The sequence below is a fragment of the Triticum dicoccoides genome, chromosome 6A, assembly GCF_002162155.2.
Source record: "Triticum dicoccoides isolate Atlit2015 ecotype Zavitan chromosome 6A, WEW_v2.0, whole genome shotgun sequence".
In the NCBI taxonomy this organism is placed as follows: domain Eukaryota; kingdom Viridiplantae; phylum Streptophyta; class Magnoliopsida; order Poales; family Poaceae; genus Triticum; species Triticum dicoccoides.
Window position 1 is genome coordinate 451,291,435 of NC_041390.1, and position 11,093 is coordinate 451,302,527.

Genomic DNA, 11,093 nt, shown 5'->3' on the forward strand with positions numbered 1-11,093 from the left:
AATGGGCTGGCCCAGCGCGCGGGAGGAGCGCCGGCTCTCTAGCACACATTTTTCTATTTTTTATGAACTATATTTACATTTCTAAAATTGAAATAAATTTTGTTTAGATGTTACATTTTCACCACATGTTCCAAAAATGTTAACACTTTGTTCAAAGTATATTATCACAACTTTTAAAAAATGTTGATAGCATTAAAAAATGTTAGTTGCAATTTTTTTTTTGACGGTGCTACGGCGGGCTTACGCCGGCCTGAACCATTTCCATTATCATAGATGAGATTGAGATACAACACAACGGCTACAAAAGTAGCACCCGACACACGTCAGAGGATACAAAGAACAAAAGAGAAGGCACAAGGAACAACAGAACAGAGAAGAACAAGAAATGAGGTTTGGCAAGCAGCCAACACCAAGAGCTTAGCACTCATCACCACTAGTCGGACCAAGAAGAGCGGGAACAAGTATTTTTGGATAAGTCGAAAGGAGATACATCACCAAGAAGACGTAGAGAAGAAGTCGCATGCTGCCCTGCGATCACTCTGTACCTTGAAGAACTAGGAGAGTCGCAGCCACCGTCGAAGGGCTTCCCACTACCCAGCCACGACGAGACCGAGAGAGTCGCAGATCGTGCCGAAAGGCCATGTTCCATCGAGACAACACCGCACCTCCTCTGGGCCACACCACGGCTACCATCACAAATAGAGGGAACCAGAACACTATGCAAGGCGACCAAACTCAGGCGTCGTCGAAGGGCACCGAACTCCGAGACCTTACCGCTGCTACGAGCCCCCAGGAGATAGGTCAACCAACAACACCAGAATGACCAAGGAATTGTCGCTGCCATAGATCACTTCCACCGCCACCATCCTACACTCCAACAACCCAACAAGCACTCCAACCCAGACATCAAGCTACCAACAACAGAATTGTGGCTCCAAAAACAACGCCCCCAAGGGGGATAAATGACATCAAGATGACATCGATGTCCGATCCAGAGATGGATCTGAGGCTTTTGCCCGGGGCACATGAATGAGCGGGCAAGGTAGCTTCCCGATGACGCCTTCATGAAGGGAAGCGGCGCCGAAGGCGTCGCCGTCATCGTTGCCGATGAGATCGACACAAGGCTTTCGCCTTAAGCAAACCATCCCAATCAACTCCACCGAAGTTGTCACTGAGTCCAGCAGCTCGAGACCTCCCCACCCTCCTACCAGTCCACGGCGAGCGTCCTCGCTATGACTAGCACGAGGCTTCGGTGACGCAGACATTCACCTCGAGCACCCGCACAGCCGAAGTCAGCTCGGTGTCAGCTGCAGCCCGCATCCAAGCCCTTGCCGCCGGCCACACCCCACCACCAGCACATACAGCCACCAGGACCCTCCCCATCCACAACCAAAGCAGAGCAGCCCCTGTAACCAAGCCAAATCTGAGCTCCACAAGAACCAACATCGCCGACCACCAGCCAAATCTCCTCCACGAGCCACACAACCACCGCCTCCAACACGCCCCCATCCACCCAGCCATGGCTAATGGCCAGAGCCGGCCGAGTCGAGCTGCTGCCTTTGAAGGATGCCAGATCCGAGTGGGCTCGACCTCGCGAACCAGGTCGAGGTCGCCAGAGAATGGGCCAGCAAGCACAGACGCCGACCGCCACCGCCGTCGTAGCCCAGACACTGACCGCCGAGCCACCGCAGTGGAAACCGCCGCCATCCATGCGCTGGAGAGACAGCTCGCCCTGCCTCCACGCGCCAGCCGAAGAAGTGCCCCCCACCCCCCGCCGCCGTCCTCGGATCCAGCTGAGCTTCGCTGGCCAGAGCCTCTGGCGGCGGCGAAACGAGAGAGGGATGGGGTGGGTGAGTGGCGGCGCTAGGGTTCTCCCCCCGAGTCGCCAGGAAGAGCGACGCGGGGGGGGGGGGGCGAGAACTCCCCAACCACAGACCAAGAACATCAACAGCAGCCAAAAGGAATTGAGGCTCGATGGAAAAAGTTTGTGTTTATAATATAAAAATGTTCATGCGTTTCAAAAAAGCATACATGATTTTTTATAGAATTTTATACAATATAAAAAGTTTGCATAATTTAAAAAATATTTTCTTTCCATTTTAGAAAAATAAAATATTTCCACGTATGCAAATGACATTTTTAGGAAATGTTTATACAATATGGAAAAAGTTTGTGCGGTATTATGTTCTATACCAATCAAGATAATTTACGTGATATAAAAATACGGTGTTTAGAAAATGTTCGTGACATTTATAAAAAAGTATGTACAACATAAAAAAATGTTCAAAAAATTTATTTAAAAAATTTCACATCATGTATTTGAAAAAGATTTAACATGTATAAAAATATTTCCACATGTATATGAAAATGTATAATGTGTTTTGGAAAAAGGTAGACATGTTGGGAAAAAATGAGAAAATAAAAAATCAAAAGGGAAAATATTTTTAAAGAAAACTTGTGAAGAAAAACAAAACAGAAACCTGAAGAAAATCAAAGGAACTGGTGGTGAAACACAAAAATGGAAAAGCAAGGAAAACCTTAGGAATCTAGTGAAGAAACGCAGAAAACAGACCAAAATTGAAAAAAGAAGAATAATTGAATAGAAAATGAAAGGTGTACATCCATTACAAGTCCATTGGCTACGCGCTGTTCGTGAACCAGAGTTAGATGAAAAAAAGGCGAGATATAGTTCTGGCGCTCATTTGACCGAAACCACTAATTAAAAAATACTCTTTACAAATGTCATTTCCACTTTCTCATATTACGAAAAATGACGCATTGCATGCGCGTCACTTGTCACAACATGTAAAACCTACCGCCAAGTGACGTGCCCCAAATCCATAAAAAATGACCCTTGCGAAGGCTTTCCGAGAAGTACTTCTTAATTAGTTGCTCTCAACGCTGCGGGCATGAAATAGGATTAGCCGTCGCCACAACAATTATGTCGCGGGAGTGGGAAACGCACAAAGAGAATGCTGATGTACATCAGGCCCAAATGTAAGGAGAAGGAAGGTGCCCCATGAGAATGTGGTACGGGCTTTCGGCCCAACCCTTTTCTACACTAGGACTAGACTGATCGCCCTCCTCCTGAAGTCTAAACCCTCACTCCCCTTCACCACTGCTCCGGCAGCCGTCGTTCAGCCTTGCCCCTCTCGCCGAACCAAGGAGTACCGGGCGCGGCGGCGGCGGCGGCTGCCGCCCGCAGGGCCAGCATGGCGTTTCTCTTCAACAAATTCCAGGAGGTACGCTTCCCTTCCCTACGCATCTCGCAACCATCTCCGGATCTCGATCTGCTTGGCCCCCGTTGTGCGCGAGAGAACCAACATCGATTAGCCTCAGACACAGGAAATGGTTCTAAAATTCTTTTACGAGGATTTGAGTGAATTCAGGTGTATGTGGGAGGGAGATGATGGTGTGTGTTGAAACACCCTGGAAGTCTTACTGTATAAATGTGCTTATGGCTTGCCTCAATGCTCTAAATCGTGCTTGATTTTCTGTCTAGGTTAGATGTTTTTATTTTGCTATTACATTTTCTATACGACTTCTCTGTTTCTTATGTAATGCCAATTCGAATGAGCAGACAATTGGTACTCTGGGCAGCATTATGGCTTTGTCAGCTGTTCCTGTAATCAATTTACCGGTTCATTTCAGGCAATCAAAACACTTGCTAAGAGTCCAAGCTTTGCTCGAGACCCACGGCATCTTCAGTTTGACGCTGACGTGAATCGTTTATTTCTCTATACCAGGTATATGGATATCTGAAGAAATTGCTATGTTCCTGTTCATTTGTTTTTCGCAGATGATGACGCTGTAGTTCTGCTATATGCAAAATTGCAAATATCTAGCATTTTTGGTCTTCATAGGCAATAGAGAATTGAGATCAACATTTGGAATTTAGTTTACTCTACAGGTCTATTAAGGTTGTTATTGGATTCTCACAGTTTAGATGCTACAAGATATTGATCTTATTATTATCCCTGTGATTAGATATTTTGCATATTTTACCGTCGACTGAAGGATCAAGCCTCTAAACCATGTGTTAACATGGTAGTTCTGCTACATGCAAAAATTTAGAACTTAGTTTACTCTACAAGTCTATTATGGTTGTTATTGGATTCTCATAGTTTAGATGTTACAAGGGATTGACCATATTATTATGATATTATCCTTTTGATTATATATTTTGCATATTTTAGTTTTAAAATATTCTGTTACCGCCGATTGGAGGATCAAGCCTCTAAACCATGTGTTTGGTTATTTCTAGTTTCTTTGGAAATGCATACCAAATTTGCTTGCAACACTCGGTATGAAACTATGAATATGATCAGATTGCTACAAGGTCCATTAAAATTGCAAATATCTAGTAGCATTTTTTGTCTTTATATGCAATAGAGAATTGAGATCAACATTTGGAACTTAGTTTACTCTACAGGTCTATTAAGGTCTTTATTGGATTATCATAGTTTAGATGTTACAAGGTATTGATATTATTATTATCCCTGTGATTAGATATTTTGCATATTTTACCACCAACTGAAGGATCAAGCCTTGAAACCATATGTTTAGTTATTTCTAGTTTCTTTGGAAATGCATTACCAAGTTTTCTTGCAACACTCGGTATGAATATGATTAGATTCCTAAGTTCTTGATTCTTTTCCATGTGCAACTTAGCTATAATCGTTTGGGAAAGCATTCTGAAGAAAAGGACGCCGAGGAGATTATTGAATTGGCTAGCAAAGCATCTGTTACTGACCAGCAGAAACAAGTGCAGCAAAATGTTCATTATCAACTTAAGCATATATGCAAATCAATGGATAGCATTCTTCGTCCTGATACAAAAGATCCATCACAATCTCCTTCTGATGCTTATAATAATTCTCGACGAAGTGGCTTGAGTTTGGCCGTTGGCACAGGAGTTGCAGCTGCAAACAAGCCAGGTAATATGTTTCAGCTAAGTGCATTGCATTGACACATTCACAGTTTTGCACCTGTATCATCCAAATTAGGCTCGTAAGCATATCTTGAGTAGCATGTCTTGCTGCACAATGCATACCTAATAAGTTATTTTAATTTCAGCGACCAAAGATACTTTAGAGCCTAAATATGATGATCAGCAAACATATACACGTGTTTCCATCTCAAATATCTACAATTATGGCTTAGGGTGTTATTAGTTCCAAAGACATTCATGGGCCCTTATGTGATAGGAATAACATTCCCTTTGTTATTTGCAATTTTCTGTGCACTTAACTTATGCCTCAATTTTGTTTACCATAATTTAACATGCTTAGCCAGTATCATACTTTCACGGTTTTTTTGAATTTCTGTGTTAAGCACACATAACTGTATGCACTGATCTTTTGCCGGTTGCTTCATATGCATCATGACCTATGAACTGTTCAACTATAGATGGCAAGCTAACTCCATATCCTGAAATGCTTCTTTTTGTACTGGTTACTGCAATCTCTTTCTTACATTCACATACAGGAATTATGCTGCTACTGTGTTCATAGAGATATAGTTACATACATCAAGTTCTTCATAGTTGTTTTATTCGATGAATCATATGAAGCTATCATCTGATGCATTTGCTCTGCAGTGCAGCTGTTCCTGCTACGCGACCTTTAACTCGAACTGAATTGTCAAACAAATTCAGGGATCAGTTTGGCTACACCCTTGACATCAAGCCGTCACTAATACCTCACAAAGATGCAGGGCAAGGTCTGTTCTTATCTGGAGAAGCTAATGTTGGTGCTGTCCTAGCCATCTACCCTGGAGTTATATACTCACCTGCGTATTATCGATATATCCCTGGATACCCAAGAATCGATGCGTGCAACAGTTATCTTATCACAAGATATGACGGAACAATAATCAACGCGAAACCATGGCATTTAGGTGGTGAAACAAGAGAAGTATGGGATGGTTCAGATCCAGTGGATTACAATACAACGCCACCCATAAACCCAGAGAGCAACTCTGACCGGGCATGGAGGATGCTTAACAAGCCCCTGCAGAAGAGTGGCAGTGAAAACTTCGGGGATGTGCTTGAACGGCGAAATCCACTAGCCTTTGGTCATTTCGCGAACCATCCACCGGGAGGATCGACTCCTAATGTCATGATCTGCCCATATGATTTTCCACTGACAGAGAAGGACATGAGAGCATACATCCCGAACATTGCATTTGGTGGTGAAGAGCCGGTTACAATGAAGAGGTTTGGCTCCTTCTGGTTCAAGTCCAGAACCCCTGGTAAACAGACCGGGGAGTCACCGGTTCTGAGGACGCTTGTGCTAGTGAGTACGAGGTCCGTATGTGACGAAGAGCTCTTCCTGAACTACCGGTACAGCAGCTCAAAGGGGCGGCCAGAGTGGTATACCCCAGTGGATGAAGAAGAGGATAAGAGGAGATGGAGCTAGGTCTGAACAGACCCGCCTGTAATGTTTTGTTCAAATGTTCCTGTGGCTCTTTCTTTCATCAGTAACCGGATTTAAACAGGGCACTGGTGAACTCCAGAAGCCGATTCGGCTATTCTTTCTAGTACTCCCTCCGTTCCAAAATAGATGACCCAACTTTGTACTAAAGTAGTACAAAGTTGGGTCATCTATTTTGGAACGGAGGGAGTATGTTTCAGTCTTCCACCGCATAGGTAGTGTCTCTGCTGAACTCTTCTCGCAGGTCTTTTGTGGCAATAAAAAGAACACCAGTTACGTCTCATTTTCTCTGAGGCAGTATCTGTATTATCCATCCCGTTGTTGTAAGGGGATATTTATGAGCTTATCACTCAATCTGTGTCAGTAGTCCGATACGTATTTGCTTTCGGAATATTAACAAGCTATGCCATATTGCTAGCGAACTGCTTCTCGTCTAAATAAATACTACCTCTGTAACTTAATATAAGACGTTTTTTTTACACCTTGTGTCAAAAACGTCTTACATTCTTGAGAGTTCCAATTGGTTGAGTAATCTTGTGATGTCCTGCCATGGAGTAGGTCCAATATATTGAGTGCTCCACGTTTCACGTTTGTCTGAAACTGAGGTGGCTGGTGTTGTGGCCATGCATACATCTGAAGCATTGGAGATGGGCGACTAACAAACAGCCTACGCCCAAGCTGACAGTAGCAGTATCTATAGCAGCGTGTGGACAGACTGTATCGTACTGGATGGCGATATCTTCCGTGCAGTTGGCTTCACTGAAGATCACGCGAGCTGACTGCTGACTGCTGACCAAAGGCCGTCTCTTCTCTTCTCTTGCTCATCTCATCCCTAGAAGACACTGCTGTACGTGCTGCGCCGTATGGGTAGCATGTGTTGTCGTCCTTGGAACACGCATGCCTGGGTAAGTTATCTTGCGGACCTTCTTTGGTAAGATCATATTCTTTGGTAAGATCATAAGAAATCCATGCTATCCCCGGTCAAATCGTCGTCGCTCCGCAAATCCTGAACATTTTTGCGGCTGAATGCTGTATTCTAAGATCTCTCACCATGTGCTCTTCTTGCTCGGAGCTGGGAGAAACCCGCTGAATACTCAACTGATATTTGATGCCGACGAAGCATCCAACAAGGCAGGCGTATAACAGGCAGAGTGGCTATCTTGTCAGTCGAGATGCCAACTCATTTGGGAATGGAACGGATCACGGTATTATTGCGGGAACAAGCAGGCTTTGCTGTCAGCTTGTCACTACGTGCATGTTCGTGTCATGAAAATTAGTGAGCGGATAATGAGACACGTTATACGGTGGGTGGAGTGGACGGACGGTGTTTCCTTTTTGGGAGAAAGCTCCTCTTTCTGTTGATCAATAGTTTAGAAACAAAATTGACGAATAACTACTACTAACATGATATTTTTTTGGCAAAAAAAAAGATTTATTTTGCATGATAGCATGGAGCTTTCACGTCATTGCACTGAGAACGAAACGGTTACACAACTCTGTACAAGCACGGCGGGCGCAACCCACCTGATTACAGAATTACAACTCACACGCTGGTCTATGCAAGACGAGTTGTTGTCTTCTCTTCTTCTCATCCCCCATAATGAAAGCGAACCCACCAGTTATCTAATAAGTACTAGTAGGCATTATTGTCTCTCTTCACTCTTTTCTTCCATGTCCTTATAATTGAGTGGAGTATTTGACATCACCCCATCGCATACGTTTGTTTTTTCACCCTTGAAAACCGAAGAATGGTAGTACTACTATATCTTGTCACAGATTTACTGATGTTTCAAGCCATTACATCATCGAGGAATCGAGGATGATCCAACAGGAACATGGAATTCTGCAGTCCCGATCCTTTTGAATGGAAGAGTGTTTCTAGTGCCTGAAACATCTGGCCAGTCCATATCAGTCGCGGAGATTAAAACCCGTAGCGATGCGATGACCAAACCGGAATTTGCTTCGACGCCCGTCCATATCCGGCGACGGCACTGTACCGCTTTTCTTCTCGACAGGCTTGTTATGTAGCCCTTGTAAAGACGGCACCTTCCCCTTCTTCAACGGGTCGTATGTATCCATCACCTTCGTGTACTCCTACTTGTGTCGCATGGAGAAGAGAAGAGAAACAGTACACTGCTGTATTCCACTATATGTTTGTTTCGGTGGCGGTGGTCAAACAGGTACTCCATCATTGGATCGATGGTGACCCTGGCTGGCCTGAGGGGATTAGTTATTTGTGTTCGTGCTTCCAGTGCAGACAAAACGATGGGTTACAGTAATGGCTGGGTCCAAGCTTAGGCTGGTAACGGGCCAAAGGCCGGACAAGTTCTCCGGCCGGCAGACGGCAGTGCTCGCTCCGGCCGGCGGAAGCGTCATCCTGATGTGGAAAAAAGGTCCACAAATTAACTACGCTGTTTTGTGCTGCTGTTCAGCGATATAGTGCGCATGCTAAATCCATCGTCCAGACGGCCAACTTCTATATCTAAATAGCTACTCTCTCCCATAATATAAAAACATTTTTTATACTATATTAATGTTTAAAAACACTTTTATAACATATTTTTCTTAACATGAATGGAAAAATGCCGACCTTAACATGCACCCATGCATAAGTAAAAACTACCTGAACATGCAAACATGCATGATGATTTCCATTTTATTCATATTTAATAAATATTTGTAATTATAAAGTAATTTCACACAATAAATCATTTGTATTTTCAATTTTAGTTTCATATTATTCCCAATATACATGTTTCATACAACTAAATATTACAAAATATTTCCGCTGCAACGTGTGGGGTTTCATCCAATATTAAAGAAGTTCATCACGCCACTTGAAGCTACGCGGCCTACCTCTTGTGAGTTGTGAGCCTGTGATACATGGGGAAAGATATTCGAGTCATGAAGCAAAGTTGTCCGGACATTTGTGGGCGTTCTGAGGGTCCGTGTTGGAGATTCCCTTGCATTGCATATTTACATTATCATCCAAAGATCTTTCCCCGTGTACGTACACGTCTCCCTGACCGGAGCAATTTCAGCCACCCTACTTTTACGTCGCTAAGCAGCTCAGCCGGCAACTGCAGTCCCCGGCTCCGCCGCCAGGTACGTGTCGTATTGCGTCAATGTCAATGCAGCACCGCTCCATTTCGCCGACTCGGCATCGCCGCAGCTCGTTCGGTCACGGACGCCGGGCGTGGATCAACTTGGTGTCCGCTTTATGTTTGCAGGTATATCTCAATTAGGCGAGCCGTCATATGATGATATAGAGATGGAGTTGATGGAGATGATTCACAACAGAGATAGAGGCGGATGCAACTTCGAGGATGGACAAGTGGATGACTCGCAGCCGACGCTGTATGTCTAGTAGCCAGGCACGTACACTGGGCAACCGGGCACGTACACCCAGCAGCCGGAGCAGGACACATAAGACGACGAGGGCCTTGATCCGGACGATTGGCCGGCCGATCCAAAGAAAAGGGGTAGAGGAGATTCAACATGCGGGAGAACAAATTGTTATGATGCATGGTTGACCAGTAGCATTGATCGGATTCATGGCACAGAGCAAAAGGGCGCAACATTTGGTCCAATATTCATTCTTGGTTTCATGCGTTAGGGAACGTAGCATGCAATTTCAAAAATTTCCTACGATCACACAAGATCTATCTAGGAGATGCATAGCAACGAGAGGGGGAGAGTGTGTCCATGTACCCTCGTAGACCGAAAGCGGAAGCGTTTGACAACACGGTTGATGTAGTCGAACTTCTTCTCGTTCCGACCGATCAAGCACCGAATGTACGGCTCCTCCGAGTTCTGCACACGTTCAGCTCGATGACGTCCCTCGAAATCTTGATCCAACAAAGTGTCGAGTGAGAGTTCCGTCAGCACGACGGCGTGGAGACGGTGATGGTGAAGTGATCCGCGCAGGGCTTCACCTAAGCACTATGTGAATATGACCGAAGGGGTAAACTGTGGAGGAGGGCGCTGCACACGCCTAACAATGTTTGTTGTGTGTTCTAGCAGTGCCCCCCAACATGTATATAGGTTGGAGGGGAGGAGATGCAGCCAAGGGGGCGCCCCAAGTAGGAGGAATCCTACTTGGAGTCCTCCCAATTCGGCTTCCCCTTTCCTATTCCTATTCAGAGTAGGAAGGGGGAATCCTATTCCCTTTTACCTTTCCTTCTTCAATTTGGCCAGCCCATATGGGGGGGGGGGGGCGTACCAGCCCCTTAGTGGCTGGTGTGTTTCCCCTTTTGGCCCATTAGGCCCATATAGCTCGCCGGGGTTGCCCGGAACCCCTTCCAGTGACCCGATATGTATCTGGTACTCCCAGAACACTTCCGGTGTCCGAATACTATCGTCCTATATATGAATCTTTACCTCTCGACCATTTCGAGACTTCTCATAATGTCCGTGATATCATATGAAATTCCGACCAACATTCGGTCACCAAATCACATAACTCATATAATACAAAATCGTCATCGAACGCTAAGCGTGCGGACCCTACGGGTTCGAGAACTATGTAGACATGACCGAGACACCTCTCTGGTCAATAACCAACAGCGGAACCTGGATGCTCATATTGGTTCCTACATATTCTATGAAGATCTTTCTCGGTCAAACTGCAATGACAACATACATTATTCCCTTTGTCAT

The 11,093-nt window shown here is 44.9% G+C and overlaps 1 protein-coding gene across 1 annotated transcript; it reads left to right on the forward strand.

Annotated features, from left to right (window-relative positions):
• Positions 1-3,090: 3,090 nt before the first annotated feature.
• Positions 3,091-6,531, forward strand: LOC119317211. The gene is made up of 4 exons (XM_037591639.1): positions 3,091-3,242; positions 3,652-3,746; positions 4,672-4,937; positions 5,605-6,531. Exons 1-4 carry the CDS (start codon positions 3,213-3,215, stop codon positions 6,417-6,419), a joined length of 1,206 nt encoding a protein of 401 aa, XP_037447536.1. The 5' UTR covers positions 3,091-3,212; the 3' UTR covers positions 6,420-6,531.
• The last annotated feature ends 4,562 nt before the right edge of the window (positions 6,532-11,093 follow it).

Bases quoted from the DNA above. Each gene is read 5' to 3' on its own strand.
- LOC119317211 (XM_037591639.1), top strand. From the start codon at position 3,213: ATGGCGTTTCTCTTCAACAAATTCCAGGAG. The intron at 3,243-3,651 runs GTACGCTTCCCT...GGTTCATTTCAG, and splicing joins TCTTCAACAAATTCCAGGAG to GCAATCAAAACACTTGCTAA. The intron at 4,938-5,604 runs GTAATATGTTTC...TCTGCAGTGCAG, and splicing joins TGCAGCTGCAAACAAGCCAG to CTGTTCCTGCTACGCGACCT.